The sequence below is a fragment of the Solanum stenotomum genome, chromosome 8, assembly GCF_019186545.1.
Source record: "Solanum stenotomum isolate F172 chromosome 8, ASM1918654v1, whole genome shotgun sequence".
Classification (NCBI taxonomy): Eukaryota; Viridiplantae; Streptophyta; class Magnoliopsida; order Solanales; family Solanaceae; genus Solanum; species Solanum stenotomum.
Window position 1 is genome coordinate 19,866,083 of NC_064289.1, and position 23,912 is coordinate 19,889,994.

A 23,912-nucleotide genomic window follows, 5' to 3' on the forward strand; every position below is an offset into this window, starting at 1 on the left:
TTTCAACATAACGTACATAAATGTGTTTTAAAAGAAAAGAAAAACGAAAAAATATATAACCTTATTTAACAATGAAGTTTCCTTCAATTTAAATTTAAAATTAGAATATTAACAAAATTATGCTAATGAAAAAAATAAACATAAAATAAATAAATATAGATAATACAAGAATTCACATGAAATCACAACAAGTAAAAGTTGAGAATGAGAAGGAAATAAAATATAAATAATATAAAATTTTAAAAAAATACATTTTAGAATAATAAAAATACAAAAGAATTTAAACTATAGGGTTTTCAGGTCAACCCTCCAATTCCACCATTGAGGTCAAACTTTTGGCATTGAGGTATGATAGTTTTCATCTATGGAGCCCTTTCCTCCATGGAGTTCTTAAATTCTCCAATTTATAAAGTTAGAATTCCCCAATTGAGTTAGGATTTTCTTCCATGTCATGAGTTCTTTTAAATATTAATTTATTTGATTGGTTTATGGATTATTATGCATGAATTGATATAATTTCATGGTTTTAAGAAGAATTCTCATGAACCCATGTTTTCTAGATATTGATGATTGAAAGTAAGTTTTGAACAGTAAAAGATGAATTATGAAATTATGCATGTGTTTTATGAAATTGATGAAACATAATGTAGATTGATTGAGAGTAAAAGCATATATGTTGTTATTGTGGTTAATTGTTGTGAAAGGGTTGCTCACATAACTATTTCATGCATGAAGGTGAAAGGTCTTCTCACATAAAGGATTCTAAGGTTGAAAGGTCTTTTCAGCTAAAATGAATCAAAGATAAGGAGCTATTCTAAGAATGAGACAAACGGCGAATACCCATGACCTCTAATAATGAAAGACAAGAGGCGATTACCCATGTCAACATGATGTAAGGACAAGAGGCGATTACCCAAGTCCCTTAAAGAAAAGATGAATAAGAATAATAGATATTCCATGGGAGTTATGCTTAACACTGAGTAGATAAGTGGCGATTACCCATGCTCCATAAACTATGTGCCAATATAGGATTGTCTAGATAGACAATAACAAGTGGATCCATGTAAGCTAGAAAATTCATGGTCTTACCTTGGCAAGTAGGACATCCCTTTTCGGTGTGGGAGACACCGAATTCCATGTTAGTAGCTCACATGGTCTTACATGTCGGTTAAAGGTAATTCTCCCACATTAATGAATCAAGGTTACTTCAAGGAGTATGTCACATGTCTTTAAGATGATGTTTATTTGCATTCATGACCATGTTTTATGACTTATTGTCATCTAAACCTCTTTATATATCATGTTTTAGCTTGGTTATATCATCTCATGAAGATATCTCCTTTTAAGCATGTTTTTAAATGTATTATGCATGGCTATCATACTTGGTACATGTTTGTACTAATGCATACTCTTGTTGACATTTCCTCAAATTCAACCTTACAGATTCACACTTTCGTGGCTAGTGATCTCATTTAGCAGATTGAAGATGGTGAGTCCTCATCACTCGAGGATCGAGCTTTGATTTCCCTTTTGTCTTTACTTTCAGTTTTCGGACTTGATGTACGGGTTGCGTCCTGATCAATCATATATACTAGATGGCTTTTAAGACGATGTTTAGACTTCCGCTTTACTCTATAAAACTTTTTTATATTGAAACTGTCTTTTAAATTATTTTTATTCTATTATCTTGTATGATGAATGGTAAGTGGCTTGTATGGGGCCTCTCGGGATCTTATACGCCATGTTAGACCTAGGAGCTACCTTGGGTCGTGACAAACTACCCCATTATCTTCCTATTCATTGCTAGGAAGATTTTCTTAACTATAAATAGTGGTGACCTCCATTTGGTTTGGGGTACACACAAGAAAATATAAAGTGCATAAAAATTAGTCAAAAAAAGTAGTTCTTAATAGTTGAAGGGTGGTGTTTTTTAGTGGAGTTTTAGACTCAACTCTTGTCCAGAGTTTGTTGAGTTGCACTTTGTGTTTAGGTTGTTGTATCTTGGAGGGGACAAGAAGAGGACTACCGCTAGACCAGTGAAAATATTTATTGCAGTGAACTTGAATCTCCTTAAAGAGAGCGAGATATTCGCGCCTCAACTGGAAGCTAGATTTTTATTTCTTCATTTTTTTTTCAATTGTAATCTTGTAATTTTCACTAACATGAACAATCTATAGAAGAAGGACGATTGTGCCAAGCGCGATATATATGCACGACAAGTTTCACTCATGCAAATTTCATTCATATATGTGAGACAATTGTCACTCATGTAAATAATATTCATGCATGTATGACATGTGTCTTTGCTTACTCATCATCAACATCGATACATGTCATGTGTGCTAACATGTGTCGCTTTTACACATCAATTTACTAATACATGTCATACAAACTAACACATATTGCGTTTCTCAACCACTTTATCGTTCATGAAGACATCCTAATTATGAAAAAAACACTAAATTATTCTACAATTTCTATCAAAATGAGAAGTTATTTAATTGCCTTTAAAAATTACCCATAAATTTAATCGACATTCATTTATTAGTCCATTAATTAATTAAATCAAACTTAATCACGTATATATCTTACACATTTTGTACATTTTTTTATAAAGAAAATGGGGAAGGAAAATGAGAAATGGAGAGAAAATTATAATGTGGGGAATCGAGCTCGTATCAACAAAGTGAAATTTAGGCAATCAACCAACTAAACTACTAACATTTCTATCTCCTGGGATGGTTTGGCTGCTGGTTAGGAAGAAAATTATCAACTAGTTAATAGGAAAAAGAACTTGATATACCCCTCAACTTTGCGATGTAGAAGTGTTATACCCCTCGTTATAAGATTAATTCATATATGTTCTGCCATTACACAAATGACTCTAATATACCGTTTTAGTCTAACAGAAGTGATTTTTTAAAAAATCTATTTATTTATTTTGGGAGTTTATTATTTTGATGGTCACAATTATTTTTTCACTCATTTCTCGTAAAATTTATCATAGATGCCCAATTTTATTTTATTGTTTTTACATAAATTACAATATAGCCGGATAAAACTTATTTTTATTTTTTTTCATACTTTTTTCTCTTTTTTCATCTATACTTCTTTCTTTTTATTTTTCATATTTTTACACTTAAAGATAAAATAAAAAAAAATTGAAATAACAATAAAAACTCAAATAATTATAAGTAAATAGAAATTACAAAAGTGATATTTAAAGCTCACATTCGCAGTTGAATCAAAAGAAGTAAAAAAAACAAGTGTGAAAAGGATCAGATATACCTCTAAACTTTGCTATAATAATCTATATCCACATGATTTTTTTTTTTAAATAATTAAAAAAAAATTAATTTAGAGTTATTTTTTCACTTTCCTTAAATGAAAAAGATATGTATAAGCCATTTTTGTAACGATAGAAATATATGAACCACTTTTATAACAATAAAAATATATATGAACTATTTTTATAATATGGTAAATCAATCCATGTTTCCTAATTAATGTTATGTTTGGTAACTTTTAGCTGCTTCGTATAAAAATTAACATATCAAATAGGGTAATTGATAATGTTACATAGTTAAAAAAAAAAAAAAGTTAGAATAAATTTATATTTATTTAGTTATAAAAATAAAATAAAATAATCAATGTAAAAATATTAAATGCTCTCTTACTTATAGTTACAAAGCTCTAATCAGGGTTTCAGTGGGATGATTCGGTCGGTTATTCTTAAAAAATTATGCCATTTCATTTGGGTATTTTATAATCAACAAAAATTAGATTTTTTATAATCATCTCAATCATATTGATTTCTCTTTGATATCGATAAGGTTATGATCCCTAAATACATAAATCATGCAAATGTGAAATTGTTATGATTGAATATTTATTATTTTATTTTTTTTAAAAAAAAACCCTAACATTACATGAAGCAAATTATCTTCAAAAAAGTTAAAATCATTGAAAAGAATCCACCCATATAGCATGAAATAGCGCAAAATAGAGTAGTACGAGTGGTACCATTTAATTGTAATTAAAGTTTTTTCTTTTTTGTTTTCCCACTTGGTGTTCGAAGTTCATATTGGAACTCTGACTAAATTTGGATTGTGCTCTGCAAGGTCCATTCGGGGGTGATGCTCCCAACAAAACTTTTTTCATACCCAGGGCTCGAACCCAAGACCTCTGATTAAGAGTGCAACACTCTCATCAGTGCATCACAACCAATGTTGGTTGTAATTAAAGTTTTTCTCATTAGTAGTGTTTATTTTAGGTGAAATATCTATTAGGAGTATAGAAAAGTATTTGAAAATATTCTTAAATTATTAATTTTTATTTTTGAACTATTGATAGTTTTACAAAATTTTATTTTTTTATGTATTTAACTAAACTTAGATATACTTCCAACATGACATAACAAGTCATCTCAAACTGTGGTAGAAATATAAATTCTCAATAAAAAAAATGGAGAAAAGTATTGAAAAAATCACTATATTTGGTGAGAATTGGGTATATCTCATTTATGTTGTAAGATGAGAGGATAAATAAATTTAATTAGCCAACTAAGTAGGTGTTTTCAAAGTAATTAATAATTTAAAAATAAACCTAATAATTCACGCCAAATTTAAGAGTGTTTTCATTTCGTTTCACAATAAAAGTAAATTTGGTGTCTCTACATTTCTAACGGCGAAATTTCAGCTTCACCTTCGCGGTTTGCATGGCCCCGTCCGGCCAACCAGTATGTCTGCGATACTGTTCCGTATGAATTTTCTTCACGCGCCTCCGGTAGCGCGTGCATTTTCCACCATTGGCACGTGGGCTATTTCATTCCACCCTTGTCAAAATACTATATATTATTCCCCAGTTATCTATGTAGATGGAGAGAGAAAGATAGCAATAGATTTTGAAAGAATTAAATAAAATAATAATAATGGAGTCTAATAGATGGAAAAAATGACTACTTTATTGACCAAAAGTGCGTCCAAGTTCTCTTCATGTAAACCTACCCCCACACCCTCCTTTAGATTCTTCTCCCTTGCTTCCATTTTCTTCTTTCCTACAGCAAACAACGGCGCCAACAAAACCTCTTCTTTATCTCTCTTCTTTCTCTCTCTATATGTAATATATATATATATATATATGGTTTGTAATGGCAGTCTCTTTCTCTCTATTTGTACTAGTACAAGACACTTGCGTATTTAAATTCCTTCAGAATAATATTAGAAGTTTCATTTGTTAGCCAGTAAGAATATTGAGAGCTTCTTCTCTATATTTCTGTTTTTTTTTTTGTTTCAGTTTGGGGTTTGCATAAGGGAAGTGATGAAGTGAAAACCCGGTTTTGCCCCTTAATCACCTCTAGTTTTGTGGTGGTCGGGGTGGGGTTGGTGCCGGAGATCGGAAAAACTGAAAACGGGTTGTAATGTGGTACCGGTTTATGTAGTGGGTGCATTGGGTTTTTGGTTAATTTGGGTTTGTTGATGATACCAATGCATGTGAGGGGAAATGGAGTTTCGGATAAGAAGATGATGCCTATTCTTGGGATCTGCATGTGGGGGAACGATAGGATCTCAGTATTGGATTGGCTTCTTCTGGGTTTTGCTCTCCAAGAGAGGATGCCTATATTTATTCTTCCTTCTGGTAATTATGCTCTGCAATTTCTTTTCTGGTTTTACTTTGAATTTCATGTTTATTTTAATGGTTTAACTTGATCTGCTTTTTGTATTTGGGTTAACGTGCATAGTGGATTTATGACTCCTATCTGTAATTAGGGTGAATAAAATAGTTATTTTGAAAAATACTAATTATGCAAGTTAATATTCTTTTTTCAACTTGTAGGACTAGTTTTGTCTTTGAGACTGTGCTCTTGGGAAATTATGTTTATATTATTGCAAGTGGGTGTTGGTGCATGCATTTGTTTCTATTCCTGTATGTAATGATGTCATGATGCCATTTTTTAAATTTAAAGGTGTTTTCATGTTCTTGGCTAAGACATTTTTGAACTGGAAATGAAATTGACAACTTGTTTCATGCATATGTGGTTTTGTTGGATTTGTCAGGTTTATGATTCTTGATTAAGAAGCGTTGGTGCTGAAATGGAAATTTAATATAGTAAATGGGCTGAAGACGACTTGCTCAATGTTGAGGACGTTAGCATCAGCTTTGTTGGTTTTGTCGTTCTTTGTTTCCTTATCGGCTGCTGATAATGGTTTCCCGCGATGTAACTGTGATGATGAGGGATTTTGGAGCATTGAGAGTATCTTAGAGTGCCAAAAGATTAGTGATCTCTTTATTGCGATTGCGTATTTTTCCATCCCAATTGAGCTCCTTTACTTTGTCAGCTGTTCTAACTTTCCGTTCAAATGGGTGCTCTTTCAATTTATTGCATTCATTGTTCTGTGTGGGATGACTCATTTGCTCAATTTCTGGACTTACTATGGCCAACACCCGTTTCAGCTTATGCTTGCTTTAACCATTTTTAAAGTCCTCACTGCACTGGTATCCTTCGCCACGGCTATAACCCTTATCACCCTCTTTCCTATGCTGCTTAAAATCAAGGTGAGGGAATTTATGCTGAAAAAGAAGACTTGGGATCTTGGTAGAGAAGTTGGATTAATAAAGATGCAAAAAGAAGCTGGATGGCATGTTCGGATGCTTACACAGGAGATTCGAAAGTCACTTGACCGTCATACAATACTTTACACAACTCTGGTGGAGCTATCCAAGACACTGGATTTGCACAACTGTGCTGTTTGGAAGCCCAATGAGAATAAAACTGAGATGAACCTAATTCATGAGCTGAGAGACAATAGCTTTAATAGTGCATATAATTTACCTATCCCGAGAAGTGATCCAGATGTTATACAGATTAAGGAGATTGATGGAGTAAAGATACTTGATGCCGACTCCCCACTTGCTGTTGCGAGTAGTGGAGGGAGTAGGGAACCAGGAGCTGTGGCTGCAATTAGGATGCCAATGCTTAAAGTGTCGAACTTCAAAGGTGGAACTCCTGAACTTGTCCCAGAATGTTATGCCATACTGGTTTTGGTTCTACCTGGTGAACAAGGTAGATCGTGGAGCAGCCAGGAAATTGAGATAGTCAGGGTTGTGGCTGATCAGGTTGCAGTGGCTCTGTCCCATGCTGCAATTCTTGAAGAGTCTCAGCATATGAGAGAAACATTGGAAGAGCAAAACCGAGCTCTGCAGCAAGCAAAGCAGGATGCACTTAGGGCGAGTCAAGCAAGGAATGCATTTCAGATGGTTATGAGCCATGGTCTGAGAAGACCCATGCACTCATTATTGGGTCTGCTCTCCTTGTTGCAAGATGAGAAATTGGGTAATGAGCAGCGGCTTCTTGTGGATTCAATGGTTAAAACCAGTAATGTTGTGTCAACCCTAATAGATGATGTGATGGATACTTCAACAAAGGACAACGGTAGATTCCCTTTGGAGATGAGACATTTTCAGCTACATTCCATGATAAAAGAAGCTGCTTGTCTTGCCAAGTGTTTGTGTGCTTATAGGGGTTATAATATTTCCATCAAGGTTGACAAATCTTTGCCAAATCATGTTCTTGGTGATGAAAGAAGAGTTTTTCAAGTTATTCTTCATATGGTTGGAAATCTTTTGAAGGACCCCAATGGAGGTCTTCTCACATTTAGGGTTCTCCCAGAAAGTATAAGTAGGGAAGGCATCGGTGGAGCTTGGAGAACAAGGAGGTCAAACTCATCTCGTGATAATGCCTATATCAGGTTTGAAGTTGGAACAAGCAATAATCACTCTCAGCCAGAGGGGACCACGTTGCCACATTACAGGCCAAAACGCTGCAGTAAGGAGATGGATGAAGGCTTGAGTTTCACGGTGTGCAGAAAGCTGGTTCAGGTATTCTATTTCTAAATACCAGCATCTGAGTATGCATATTCTGGAGTTTATAAACCCAACTGTTTCATTTGGTTCTAATCACTTCCTTCTCTGGTAATAGTACACTCAACTTTGATAAAATCATCCTGTTATAGGTTAAAAGAAAATAAAGTTATTATTACAAAGGCAAAATGATATTAGGCAGACTACTTTTGAAATTTCTACTGCAATTGGATGAGACCTTTTAAATTGTGATTTCTAGATGGCGTAAACTACTACAATTTCCATGTTAAAGAAGATAGAGCAATGCCATGACCTTGATTGCCTGTCATGTAATTAAATATGTCATTTGTCTTGTGACTGGGAAATATGATATTAAAGTTGCTTAAGGTTTTTTTTTTACGGAGCTTTTAACCCCAGTTGTTTGGGAATGAAATCTGAAACCACACATAGAAGTTCGTAGTACCCTAGTACTTGTTCTCTTTTTTCTCCCTTTGACTATAATTTAAGTGCATATAGTTGTGGTTTGGGGTAGGCACTAACATCTTTCTGATATGCAAATATGATGAACAGTTGATGCAAGGAGACATCTGGGTAATCCCAAATCCAGAAGGTTTTGATCAAAGCATGGCTGTCGTTCTTGGGCTTCAACTGCGGCCATCAATTGCCATAGGCATTCCTGAATATGGGGAATCTTCTGATCATTCGCATCCACACTCACTCCTCCAAGGAGTTAAAGTTCTGTTAGCAGATTATGATGATGTGAATAGAGTGGTAACAAGTAAGCTACTTGAAAAATTGGGATGCAGTGTTTCTGCAGTTTCATCTGGACGTGACTGTATTGGTGTTCTTAGCCCTGCTGTATCCTCATTCCAAATCGTCCTTTTGGATCTTCACCTGCCTGATTTGGATGGCTTCGAAGTAACCATGAGAATTCGGAAGTTTGGTAGCCGCAACTGGCCATTGATAGTTGGTTTAACTGCGACTGCTGATGAAAATGTTACTGGAAGATGCCTGCAGATTGGAATGAATGGACTTATTCGTAAACCAGTGCTATTGCCAGGGATTGCTGATGAGCTTCAGAGGGTTCTGCTACGGGGAAGTAGAATGATGTAATGATGTTGACGGTGCCTTATAGGAGTGGAGTTTATAAGGCAGGGCTTCATCAACAACCTAATGCTAGATGTGCAAACGAAATTGCTTGGACCACTTCCCACCCCTGAAGATTCCAGCATACAGATGTAACATACATACAATCTTTGAAATCAAAATGGTACAAAAAATATATCGTCTTTTCTACTCTCATAAATGCTCTCAGCTCTAAAGGATTTGAGCCAGGTTTGCCCATTCTACATGTTATTGATCTTAGCAGCTCAGAATTTAACTAATCTGTTCTTAGAACTGAAGTATATACTGTTGAGAAATGTCTCAAGAATAGCTCCATTTCTAAGTGTTCTGGAGCACTATTCTTGCTATTAGATTTGCATTTGCAGGAATATCTGTTGCCAATTGAAAATTTTGTGTGAAGAATGTTCAAAAGGCCTGTCTAAAATGTAGGCTTATATGAATATGCATTCACAGCTATACTAAAATACTTCATTAAGATGAGACGTTAAACATAATTCTAGACTACGATGAAGCTGGTTAATTCTTGCACTTAGATGGGCCAATTTATCCTTTAGATTGTGCACTTTTAGTTCCATTGATTGAATAATTTCCGTTAACTGGAATTTAAAGTTGACGAGGTGTGGTGTGATTGTCACTGATATCCTCAATATTGTCTGATTTTGATCTTTATGTATATAAGCCTAGGTGGTTGTGAGTTCTTCACTTTTCAAGTCATGCTTGTTTCCATAATGTTATTACCATTAAAATGGAAGATATTGGCTAGTCTACAATGCTAACTAGAAAAGTTATTCTAGATTGAGTGTTTACCTTGTGTCTAAGGATGTATGTACACTACATGTCAACAAATTCTTTTGTTTAAACCCCTCCCCTATGAGCTTTCCTAAGTACCTTTTTGCTCTATTGTTTGTTGGCTCGAACTCACGATCTTAAGATTGGAAGTGGAGGATGCTTACCATCTGAGCATCCCTTTTTTTCTACATGTTAACAATTTATCTTTTACTAATAAAAAAGATGAAATTAAATCCACTTGGTTTCCTTCTGAGTGTGTTGATTTGGAAAACATTTTTTGAATATTTTCTTTAGGAAAAATAGTTTCTTAAAAATGAGGAAAATAACTTTCTTAATGAATGTGAAGTAGGGAAAACAAGTTTCATAAGTGACATTTTATGTTTATTGCATTCTCTCCTTCCACCCAATCTCCCCAATCCCTACGCCTTGAGTCTTTGATCATCCCACTCTTGAGGCCCCCTCACCCTAATATTGTTTTTCTAGATTATATATAAATGTTTTTGGGATAATATCTTTTTGCTTACTTACTGACACTAGAAAATAAGTAAGAAATTTAATTTAACTTCCAAAACAATTTCCAAGGAAAATATTCTCCTTCATAGCAAACAAAACCGAATTCGTGTTCACTTTTTTATAGTACGAGTCCCCTTAATTTTGGTTCCATTGGGTGGCAAAATCAAGCCCAATTTGCCCAACTTGCTCGTTTATTAGCTCAATCCATTTCAATTCAACTCATCTCAATTCATTAAAACTTAGATTGTTATGTAACCCAAATTGGCTTATGAGAAGTTTTGGCAATTTTTTCAATTTGATTAGTTAGATATAGTCATAATAAAGAAAAAAATAATTCATTACCTAAAATAATTAAGCTTGGTAAAACTTGGGTTGGATTGGGTCTCAACCTGTTATATAATTCATTACCTAACCCATTTTGACCTAAGCGAATTTGGGTTTGGTCTTAACCCGATTGTCGTCTTAACCTACCATGACCTGTCCAAATTTGACCCAACTCAAGAATAACTTCTATGTTGTTAGTAGAGAAAAACCAAGGGGTTTGGTTTGGGGGCTAACTTACGCGAAGGGTGGTTCGGTACATATTTTTCGTCAAAAAATTATGTAGTATACAAAAATTAAATATTAGCTATTATGAATATTAATTTAATTTTGCACACCCTCTGTGAAGTTTTGAACTTTGTCACGGTAAGCAACTTGGTTGAGACATGTGTAGTGCATGTTGTATATATCTTGGATAAAATACTTACTTATAATTGTCAGAGTAATTTTTGATGGTGCATGTGGTTGATCCTTTTGGATATGGCTAAAAAGCTCATTTTCCAACTTCATCATATCCAAGGCATGGGCATTTTGCATGTAAGCCCATTCCTCAGTTTTGTGTGCATTCATGTGATTGTTTCTCTCAACCTTAAAGACAAAATTAGAGACCCATGCATGAATTTAGATACGTACACGCTACATGCATTGTCTTCTTCCCATTTATTTTTCTTGTAAACATCAATACGTCTTACGATAAAACCAATAAACAAAGCAAACTACGCAGTTCAAATTCAGAGGCATATCCAGGATTTTGAGATGATGGGTGCACTATTACAAAAAGGTGGATCTAAGATATAAATTTGATAGATTTAACATTTAGGTTCTTATCACTAAAAATAATTAAAATTTTAAAATTATAGGTCCAAAGTTATTTTTACCTATCCGAACCACTTAGAGAGACATTACCCAATTTTAAAAAAGAAAATAAAACAAGATAACTAAAAGATTCAAATTTCTAACCTTACTTAGAGAGGTGCACCCAACATAATTGCACGGTATAATACTTCAAATGTGGGTTCACATATCTATATTTAAATATTTTTAAAAAATATAACACTATTATATATGATTTCAGGAGAGGAGCATGGGTTCACGTGAACCCGGTGACCCCCTCCTGGATACGTCTCTGAGTTCAACGTCTCTTTTTGAAAAACTCAGAAAGTAAAAAGATGTGATAATTTTCATCAGGGCGGGATCTATGTATTCAAAAATAAGATACTGCTTTAGACCTTATTTGTTTTTATTAAAATTAAGACGTCTGAATTTGAATACACATATGAATGTTAAGATCTAGATGTGTAAATCTGAATACACATTTAAATATTAAGATATTGACTCTAAATCTGAACACTGAATTATTAGGACTGTTTGTTTTCAACATCTGAATGTAGATATGAAATTAAACGCTATATCAATAAAATATTCTAAAAATCTCATTTTAGTAAAATAGTTTTTTTTTATATATAGAAAATAATATTTTGAATATTTTACTTTAACAAAGTAATATGATTTATCTTTTAAGAATTTAACACAAGTTACATCATTAATATGGCTATTCTTTGCACTCAAAAAAGTTGAGAATTAAATATAATGCAATGTAAAATAGTTTATATAGAGTAGTAATATATTGTTTATGAAAACATTTTATTTTATAATAGACATTTGTTATTGTACTTGGTCAAATAACATTTTCTTATTTTCTGGAACCATGCTAAATATTATACCATGAGAGTGCTTATCAATTCAAATATTGTATTCATTAATCTATGAAAGTAAAAGGCGCATGTTAAGTTAGTTAGAATAAAGGAAATTCTAACGGTAAGCATGCAGTTAACATTAAATAAATAAGAAAACAATGTGACTTTTATGACTTGTTGTGATATAGTTGAATTAAGATCTTATTTTTGAGTCTGAATAATGTTAAGATTGTTTTACGGATCTATTCAGACTCATTAAGAGGCTTATAAGTAAATAAAACAAACAAATTTATTGGGTTGAATCTGAATAATTAAAATTTAGTCCTTAAAAACAAACACTCTTAGTGAGGTGGATCTGAATAATTAAAATTCAGACCTCTATTAAGTATAAACAAATAAGGTCTTAGAAATTTGAGGCCTTATTTTTAGCAATGTATTTTAAAAAATAAAAATGTATATTATATTATCGATTTCAATCTTTAATTTAAGATTACAAAATTAAAAAAAACTTCGTTGTCAAGTCAAAATAAATTTAGCTTACTGCTTCTTTTTTTGATATCATAATTTACATGCAACTTCACCTTATTTATTTTTCACTGCTTCATCTATCATTCGAACAACAAATGATTTGAAATTGGTAAAAAAATAGTAAGTATTTAAAAGATACTCCCTCCGTTCACTTTATTTGTTATACTTTGATTTGACACATTTATTAAAAAAATAATTATTTGTATAGGTATTTTACTAAATTATCCTCTATTAAATGATGTCTTGAAAAATAAGTATTTAATGCTGAGGATAAAACATGAAAAAAAATTATTGTCTTTTCTTGATATGTCAAAAGTGACAAGTAAAAATGGAAATCTATTTTAAGAATAAATGAAAAATATGAACCGATGGAATAGTAACAATTTATTTGAAAACACTAATGTCAGAAATTCTAAAAGTTTGAAAACTCACAAATGAGTTGTGATTTGTAGATTTTATTTTTTTAAATGATGATTTGAGGTGTACACGGGATTCCTTTTGACATTGTCGTTAAAATTTGAAAGAAGTTGTAGAAATTTGAGTTGTAATTATTAATCTCTCCATTTCATCTCAATTAGACTATTTTTTTTTAAAAAAAATCTTCCTTGCTTTAATAGTTGTAAAAGAACACTGGGAAACTAAGCAAATATCTCATAAAAATAGAATAATTACATACATATACCTTTTTATATTCAAATCTCACTAAATAATTACACTATGGGTCTGTTTGGAAAGTCATCTGGTAATTGGAATTGGTATAATTACTAGGGTAGTAATTATCAGCCTAGTAATTACAGAGTTTAGTAATTGCACTGATCTATTTGGTTGTCACAGTGTAATTACACATGTTCTGTTTGGATGTCATAGTGTAATTACACAAGTTCTGTTTGGATGCACAATAGCAATCATAATATTATATTAAATTTTAAAAATAAAAATTAATTATTTAAAATTTATACTAGACAAATAAGAAACTATATAAATGATATTAAATTAAATATTTAAGATGTATATTATTTTTTGAAAATATATTAATTAATAAACATATGTTCTTAACTAATATTACGAAAGAATAATTTATTTATATTTTTTCAAATTAATATATTTCAATTGAATTGATCATAAAAACTAAAAAGTATGGAGTTTTTACTAACATCGTGAAATGCATGTTTGATAAAAAGATTAATATATAAATAAAATGTTATATAAATAAAATGTCATAAATTATTAAAATGTTTGACAAAAGATAATCTATCAGGTCTAATTAAAAAATGACTTGCAATGTGAATTCAATATTACTAAAACAAATGAAATTGAAAATATAACATAAATTATAAATTCAAAACAAAAAATTTAACATAATACTCTTATCACAAATTTCAACATAGCATACATAAATATGATTTTTAATTTTTTTTTTTTTGAAAAGAAGAAAACGTAAGTTTATAACCTTACTTAACAATAAATTCTATTTTAATTTAAAAATTAGAATACTAATAGAATTATGCCAATGAGAAAATAAGCATGGCATAAGAAAATAGATAATAAGAAAAAATTGCATAGAATCACATGAAGTAAGGTTGAGAACGGGAAGAAAATAAAAAATAAACTTTAAGAAATTTTTAGAATAATAAAAAAAAGAACTTAAAATAATAGAAGTAAAAAAAATTAAAACAAAAAACAAAAAACAAAAAATAAAAAATAGAAATTAAAAAAAAAAATTAAAAAGTAATCAGCTGGTAATTACACTATGTAATTATCAGCAATTCACAGCATCTGGCTGTGAATTGGAGAGTGTAATTACCCCTTGCCAATTACACCAATTACCTGCTGACCAAGTAACTACATGTCCAACCAAACAGGACAGACAATGTAATTACACTCAATTAAACCAAATTCAATTACCAGAGTGTCCTTCCAAACATGCCCTATATATATCACTTTACATTCATACTTCACTAAGTATATATATACTCTTATAGTATCATTGACTAATANTCTGGCTGTGAATTGGAGAGTGTAATTACCCCTTGCCAATTACACCAATTACCTGCTGACCAAGTAACTACATGTCCAACCAAACAGGACAGACAATGTAATTACACTCAATTAAACCAAATTCAATTACCAGAGTGTCCTTCCACACATGCCCTATATATATCACTTTACATTCATACTTCACTAAGTATATGTATACTCTTATAGTATCATTGACTAATGAGTAATTTCTGAACAAAAAATCTTAATGATATATATATATATTATAGTATCATTGACTAATGAGTAATTTCTGAACAAAAAACATTAATTATACTACAACAATATACATATACTCTTATAGTATCATTACTAATGAGTAATTTCTTAACAAGAAATCTTAATAATATTAATACCGTATATATATATATATACTGATTTAGTATCAATTAGGTGAAATTATCAGTTTTAATGTTACCAATACGATATATGATACTGATTTAGTATCGGTTAAGCTATATCAGCCTTAATGAATGGGGTATAGACTGTAATTATTTTTGAGAGAATAGTATTTCTTGAATTACTTTGGATTGAAATATGAACATGTATTATTTTGAGTTTTATGCCCCATTTATGTAGTTTTTCAAAAACAATCAATCTACTTATTTCTCTTTTATTTAATAATAATAGGGAAAATTAGCAATCTAGTCAATATACCTAACATAATTAGTCAAAACAACTACACTTTAAAATATTTATTTAAAATGTCCAAATGTCAATACTTTACAAAATAATTGTATTCAAATATTATTATTTATTTTACCCTTTTTTTTCCTCCAAAACAGTTCATCATTGGACCAAATTCTAAATCAATAATAGATAAAAAGGAAAAAAGAAAAAAAAAACTACCGATTAATCTTCTTTCCTCATCATTCACGTTTCTTTTCCCCCATCATTCAAGTTTTATATTTTCACTTTCTTCAAATTTCTTTGTAGGTCAAGAAATACAAATTATGAATGGTTCTCCTAATTTGTTCAACAAATTTCTAATTTAACTCAAGAAATATCTCAATTGTTAAAGATAATTTCGATTATTTAGTGATATTTATGTTGATTTTGTTTTTAAAATCACCGATTATCTTGTATTTTGAATTTTATATATTTCGGATTTTTCATCAATTTTTTCGATTTTTATGTGAGTTTGGTTAGATAATCATCAAATATCTACGTGTTACAAATTTTTAGTCTTTTAAATATTTTTTTTCGATTTTCTTGTGATTTTGTTTTAATATTTCAGATTTAGTAGAATGTGAGTTTGGTTAGATAATCATCAAATATTTATGTATTTCAGATTTTTAGTCTTTTAAATAATTTTTTTTTGATTTTCTTGTGATTTTGTTTTAGGGCTCGGGCGGTGTCCCTGTCGGGTTCCAGATCTCCGTCGCCGTCGCTCTATGAATGGTTTCGAAAAGACTCTTCTTGAATCCATGGAATTTGATGAATCAATTGTCGGATAGAAGTTCTAAATTGTCCATTCATTCTCAATTCTAAATAACCAAAATACAGTTTATTTATGTATTCATCCTAATTGCATATGTAAAACAAAGTTTATATCTTATTTTGCTTATTTTGTATTTACAATATCACTTTGTATACCAAATAGTTTGTATTTAGATTTGATTTTGTATTCGTCCTAATGGTATACCATCAAGTTTTATATTTATATTTGATTTCGTATGCATTCTCAATTCTAAATAACCAAAATACAGTTTATTTATTTTATATAGGTATTCATCCTAATTGCATCAATAAAACATATTTTGTATTTTATTTTGCTCATTTTGTATTTTCAATATCGCTTTGTATACCAGATAATTTGTATTTAGATTTGATTTGTATTCATTTTCAATTCTAAATAATCAAAATGCAATTTATTTATGTATTCATTATATACGTATTCATACTATTTGCATTAGTAAATAGATTTGTATTTTATTTGGCTCATTTGTATTTTCAATATCACTCGCAATTTATATTTCAATTACATTTTAAAATAATGACACACAAAATTATACTTAAAGAAGTCCATCTTGTATTAAATACAGTCAGCATTATAACAAACCAAAATATTGACATTTTCAATAAATATTGAAAGTGTTGACAAGAAATCCTATTGCTAAAATATTGCTGTTTTAATTTTTTTTTCATAATAATATGACTCAAAATTGTATGGGCATAACTCATATCGATGGATTGGCCCGGCCCACAAGCTAATGGGCTGGAAATTTGGGCTGTGGGCTGGTGGCGAGTAGGCACTAATACATCTTACTTCATATTGAGACTTCTCAATAGGGGTGTTCACGGTTTGGATAAAAATCGATCCAAACCAAAAAATTCAATCAAACCGATTAAATGAACCGATTTTATTTAGGGTTTGGTTTGGTTTGGTTTTAAATTTAAAAAAAATCGATAGTATTTGATTTGGTTATGATTTTGTTCGAAAAAAATCGAAGAAATAACAGAACCAAACAGATAAATAATATACATAAATTTTATTATTATACATACATAATATACTATTGTATAAACAATTTTAAAATTCTTATATATGTATTCATCAAAATTTTATTTATAATTGATTTATGAAAGTAAAAAAGACCAAGGTAAGAACATTTATCCTATTGGTTTCATGTATATGAATGTCTATGACAATTCTTCGTGGGATTAAAAATATCAATGTTTCTTCCTTCTAGGACAAAAGTAGTGAACTTTGAAGCTTTATTCATAGTAAATTCAATGATCGAAAGTTTCGTAATATCAGTCATTCTAACTATTTTTCATTTTGAATTGATTATTGTCACTTTTTTTTCTTCACATTTTGAATGAATTATTTGTTTTAATTTTATGTATATGGTTAATAACCGAATAACCGAACCAAACCGAACCGAAACCGATAACAACCAAACCGATAAATGTATATTAGGTTTGATTTGGTTTGGTTTTGATAATTTTAAAACCGATTAAGTTGATTTGGTTTTGGTTTTGACCAATAACCGACCCAAACCAACCCGTGAACACCCCTACTTCTCAATATAAGTTAATTTGAGTTAGTGGAGACTCAAAATGGATATCAAAAATATATGAGAGAAAAACATAAGGAAGACGGTCCACTTTGATATATAATTCTGTATTTATTCTCATATTATTAGCTCTTATCCCTCATACCAAACGATTCAAATCACAAGCGAATAGGTAAAAAGGAAAATCAATTCACAAACTTAAGCTGTTTGCCATGATAATTGAACTTTAAAAAAAAAATTTGCACTTTATTTCAACATTAATGTTAGTTATAAAATTTTCAAATTCAACTTGATATTCGATTTCAAATTTGATAAAATACTCCAAACTTGTTTTCAAATTCCATCTCATATAGTATTACAAATAAAGTGTTATCTTCACTCCTCTATGAAAAAAATAAAATAAAAAACATAACTTTATTTTCATAAATTTCATATAAAGTAAAAGTTTATTTGAATTTTTTTATCAAACATCAACTAGGTGGTTAAGAATTTTTTCTAAATAGACTTTGGTATGAATTATGAAAAGTATTGTCTTTATCAATATTGTTGGGTGTACCGTACCAAATTTGCACTCTAATTTCCAACTTACTTTCCGCCTTTTCTAGAAACTCAACGAGGAAGAAAATTAAAACATGTGTTACACTGTTGCCTACCATTTTCATTGACCAAAAACAAGTTTTGTATTTAGCAGCTTCGAGAAATAAATCGTTTACTTTCTGGATATTTCTACACTAAATTCATCAAAAATCACTTATTTGCAAATGGTCAACATTAATTGGTGACAGGAATTTTTGTTTTGATAAAGACAATCACAAACCAAATGAAGGAAGCTGACAAACTGCATTTAATATTACGAAAATATGATTTGAGTCACATATTATAGACACTTTAAATTTTAACCAATCAATCAAATCCATACAAAAATGATGGTTTCGATCAAAAAGTGTACAGTAGAAATACACATAAATTTAATTAAAAATCTAATTTTATACATTGAGTTCATTAGTTCATTTAATTGGACTTCAAATGATGAATCTAAAGTTCATTGGATGCCTTTTATCTTTGAAAAGTTTGTTAACATATCAAATCAATAAGAGAAGCCAATGGGATCTCGTTTTCACTTATGCGCTTACCATATTATTTGATGATTGCTATTTTTTTTTTCTTAATTGTTTTCAATATTGTCGTTCTTTGTTAAATTTTTATGACAATCTCAAGGTAGGATTGGAGTGAATAATCTTGTTTACTAGCCAGCCCAATATAACTAATTGAAAAAAATGATAAATATATCTTCGAACTATCATATCATAAATGATATGCAGATATCCGTCATACTTTGGGACATTGATGCCTTGCCATCCAAAAAAGTAGAACATATATGCGCTTCACTCTAATGAAAGACTAAATACGAACACATGACACAATTTTATTCCTCAATCCAATATATATTAGTTCATGGGTATATTTGTCTTTTTCTTTCTAACTAATTTCATTTCATCTCCAGGTTGGCTCTGACTAGATGGTGGAGCCAGCTGAGTAAACAAAATTATCAAACTTTTGCTAACCTTTTAACACCAAGTTCTTTATCAACAATTTACCTTTAATGTCAAGTTCTTAAACTTCATTGGAGGGAGAAGGTGAGATTAGCATTAATCGAGTTTGTTGAATGGGTATCCTTTTGTCATTAGTAATAAAAAATTGTTAATTGTACAGATTGTAGGAACAGAACAAGGGCTAAATCACTAGAGAGAGATTATTAACAAAAAAGTGTTTAGAATACTAAAACTAAATCTTACATTTGCCCTTACAATCGCCAATTACAAATCAGATTGTATCAACAGCTGCCTAACATTAAGATCCAGATCTATAAATTCTCATCGTCTATCGGAGCTTCCTGCACATACAAATGGCACCAATGGAGCCGGCTCGTAACAGAACGGCGATGCCGGATGCTGCCACTTCTTAAACACCATCACCGGCTTCTCTGTATGCTCTTTCTTCACCTCTTCCTTATGAACCGAGCTGGAAAAAGCATTTATCGCCGCCTTCAAGTTGTCCGATTCAGGAGACGTCGGAGAAGTTATCAGCGGCGACAGAAGCGGTATTGCAACATTCCAATCGGTTACTCGATCTACCTGTATCGACGCCGGGGCTCTGCGTTGTAACCGGCTTGGTTGCCGCCGGTCGCCGGAAGAAGAAATGAGTGGTTTGTTGTCTGCCATGTAATTAATTGTAATGTGGATTTAGGGTTGCAGATAAGGGAAGAAAGGTATAAATAGGGGCATGTGGAAGGCACGATGCGGAGGGAGTTAAAGCGGAAAAAGGAATGGATAGAGATTCAGTCAAAGGTCAAAGAAACGGAACCACAGGAAAGGAGAGATTTTCTCTTTACAAAAGCAGTATTTTATGTGACGTTATTCGCACACAAACTTTAACATCTTATTTTATTCTCTCTATGTCACATTTTATTTTATTTTTTTTGTATAAAATTATATCATATAGGAAAAAGGGATAAATATATCTCCGAACTTTTGAAAAATGGTATGTCAATATCTTTCATCATACTTTTCGTCCATCAGGCCCCCCACCGTCCAATAATCAGTGCACATTTGCCCCTACCACTAACGGAAGAATAATTAGTGACACATGACGCAATCCTACTGCTCAACACGATTTGACCCATTAATAAATCCAAAATTTAAAATACTCGTCCAATGACCCCGTTTAACCAACCCAATACCCCATTACCCACACAAATACTAACCTATTATTCATATAAATTACTCACATTTGCCCCATAATTCCATGAAATTTTTCCTGTAAACCCGTTGTTATCTGCATAAAAATGGGTTAACTCAGTGAATGAAGATACATCAAGAAAAGATCCAGTAAATTCATTATTATTACCAACATCCAAGTAATTCAACACTTGTTCAAATCATCAATAACTTACCCAAAAAATAAATTGTAACCGAGAGAGAGCTTTCCCAATGAGTTAAGTGAACATATTTTATCAAAAGAAACAAACCCAGAAATTCTTTGACTCGAAAGCTCGATTTCTTTGACTGACCCATCAGAATTGCAAGTGATGCCAGTAAACTTACAGAGAGGAGTATTGGGTTCACAATTTTTGAATACATAGATGGTGGGTTTTGATAAAGAGGATTTGATGGATAGAAGTGTTTGAAGCTCACGGAAAAAGCGACGGGGAAGAAAAGGAAGAAATAGAGAAGAAGAAGATAATGCGTGGGTTTTTAGGATTTGGGTTAAAAGATTGGTCAAATCGGGTTGAGCCGTAGGATTGCGCCACGTGTCACTAATTATTCTTCCGTTAGTGGGAGGGGTAAATATGCACCGATTATTGGACGACAGGGGCTCTGATGGACGAAAAGTATGACAAAGGGTATTGACATATCATTTTCGAAAGTTCGGGGATATATTTATCCCTTTTCCCTATCATATATATTGAACAACAAAAGTAGGTTTATATGATTATAAGAGCATCAATAATAATACACTCAATATAATTTCAAAAAATAAGTTTGAGGATAATATAGAATATACCCCACAACATACTATAGTAATATTTTACTAAATTAATATAGGTGGATCATAAAATATTGTTATTTTATAGAGATATTATTTAATAGTAAATTAATATTTATTAATTTAAAGAGTATTTTGACATTGCGAAATTCATTGGGCGATGAAATCCCAGAAAATAAAAATGAACCCACTTGACGAACGTCATTCATGAACTTGAGGTCATGATTTATGATCTCGGTTACCACAATAAAATGAATGTTAATAACATGTTGGATTACCCGGATGAAAATGATATATGTTCAGAGGTTCAAAGCTCAGAAGAAATTGTGGATAGCATCGAAAAAGCATAATGTTGATGATAAAGTAGAGGATGATAAAATACCTTTGGAACCATTTACGTGTAAGAAAACACTTATCGCATTTAGAACTCTTCACAATTTTATGGTGCAGTTTGAAAGGACAACTGTAACACTTCAGAAACCAGACCTAGAAAACTTTTCCAGAAAAATCACCTGAACTAGTGAACCACGACAGGGTTCACCAACTGTGATAGGGTCCACGGTCTGTTGACCTGCCAGTGGTGGAGAGTTCGACTCCACCAGGCCCAGACGTAACACCACGGGACCCTTCACGTGTCGTGGTCTTGACGACGGACCGTGATGGCGTCCGTGGAAGTCAGTTAAAACCCACCCCAACCTAATTGAGGACCACGGGGACTTTCACGGTCTGTTGTCCTGACGACGGGTCGTGGGGGCATCCGTGAAGCCTAGCTAGTAGACCCCCAGACCTGAGCCATCAGACCACCAACCTAAGTGAGGACCACGGGGACCTTCACGGTCCGTGGTAAGGGCTCGTGGGCAGGGCTCCCTCGACCAACAACTACTGGACCAAGATCATGACTAAATCCACGGTCCGCGGAAATGGTCGTGGTTAACCCCGTCAGATTTTTAAGTAGGGTTATTTTGGTCTTTTTCCCTATTCGTTGGACATCTAAACTACGTCGCTTAACCCTTAAATTACGTGGTTTTGGTTAGTTTCAGGCTAGTAAACTATTTAGAACCTAACCTAATCAATTATTCACCAAGAAATCGACCAAACTTAGAGCAAAACAGAGGAGAAGTAGATCAGGCCTTAGTTCAAGAACGCAAGGAGTTTCCATCATTTCCCTCACCGAAATTGAAAGATTTCTCAGTGGAATTTGTCACCAGGTATGTTGGATTTCACGAGTGGGTTCCTTTCACCCATTAGGTTCCTAAATATCAGTTAGTTTCTTGATTCCCTTGATATTATGTAGACCTAGGGTTTCTTGAATGTTAGAAATTGTTGGGTTTTAGCTGTTAGTATGATCCAAATCAGATTATCACGTTGTTACTTAGTTTTTTGCATGTAATTCAGAACCCTAGTTATGTAGTTCTTTTAGTTCATGAATTATACATGCTAGGTCAGTTAATTCAGTTATATACATACATGCTTCAGTTATAAATGTTTCATTATCAGTACATTAATGTTACATTTTTAGTTAGCATGTCAGTATTTGAGCTATCCAGAATTTACAACATTTCAATTATAAATTGCTAAATTATCTAATCAGTTGGGAATAGACTTAATACTGAGTGGACTAGGGTCAGTCACCCGCAAGTCCCAGAGTTACGTACCCCGTAGGTTGTATGTCCCCTCTGTGGGCAGCATTTTAGTGATCACGCCAGTCATGCCTCTATACCTGTGGCAGGGTATATTGGGTCCTCTCGAACGGGTGTTGTAACACCCCGTATCCGAAACGGACCAAAAATGCAGATTTTGAGAATTTGCAGGTGCAACTTATGGTCACCATCCACGGACCGTAGGTCAGACCACGGCCCGTCCTGGTGGTCCGTGGTTCGCCACTGTAACCCCTCCCCAGCCAGCTCAGAAAAAAATTGGCTAAGTCTCGACCCACGGATAGACCCACGGTCCGTAGATCAGACCAAGGTCCGTGGTCTGTGTCCGTGGATCAAGACCTCCTTACCCAGCCTCTGACACGAACTACGGTTGACCAACACAGACCGTCATTCGATTCACGGTCCGTAGGTCTGACCGTAGATCGAAGGTTAGCAGCCAGTTAGCTGAAAATTCTGATGGGTCAACTTCAGATGGTCATAAATTTTAGCACAAAATGAATTATGTGTTCCATGACCTATGGTTAGATAGTTAATTGAATTATCTTTCCAATGCCACCGAGTTTGCTAAATTCTGACCTCCGAGTAAAAAGTTATGCTTGTTTTAGTGAAGGCCTGTCGAACAGGCTTGACTTACGGACGCAATCTACGGACCGTAGATTGACCTACGGCCCGTAGGTCCAATCCGTAGGTCACTTCGATAGCAGTTAATTCAGGGGTCTTTTGGTCTTTTCCTATTTCGTTTAACCCCTAAGATACGTCGTTTAGACCCTAAATCATGAGGTTTTAATTAGTTTAAGCCTAGAAAGATAACTAGAACT

General features: G+C 32.4%; 2 protein-coding genes across 2 annotated transcripts; one reads left to right on the forward strand and one right to left on the reverse strand.

Annotated features, from left to right (window-relative positions):
* Nucleotides 1-5,102: 5,102 nt before the first annotated feature.
* On the forward strand, nucleotides 5,103-9,353 carry LOC125872407 (ethylene receptor 2-like). The gene is made up of 3 exons (XM_049553137.1): nucleotides 5,103-5,637; nucleotides 6,057-7,878; nucleotides 8,431-9,353. The coding sequence occupies exons 2-3, from the start codon at nucleotides 6,136-6,138 to the stop codon at nucleotides 8,971-8,973; spliced, it is 2,286 nt and encodes a 761-aa protein (XP_049409094.1). The 5' UTR covers nucleotides 5,103-5,637; nucleotides 6,057-6,135; the 3' UTR covers nucleotides 8,974-9,353.
* A 10,195-nt stretch (nucleotides 9,354-19,548) lies between these two features.
* LOC125872419 (uncharacterized protein At4g14450, chloroplastic-like) lies at nucleotides 19,549-20,269 on the reverse strand. The gene has a single exon (XM_049553148.1). The coding sequence runs from the start codon at nucleotides 20,110-20,112 to the stop codon at nucleotides 19,765-19,767; it is 348 nt and encodes a 115-aa protein (XP_049409105.1). The 5' UTR covers nucleotides 20,113-20,269; the 3' UTR covers nucleotides 19,549-19,764.
* Between the last annotated feature and the right edge of the window lie 3,643 nt (nucleotides 20,270-23,912).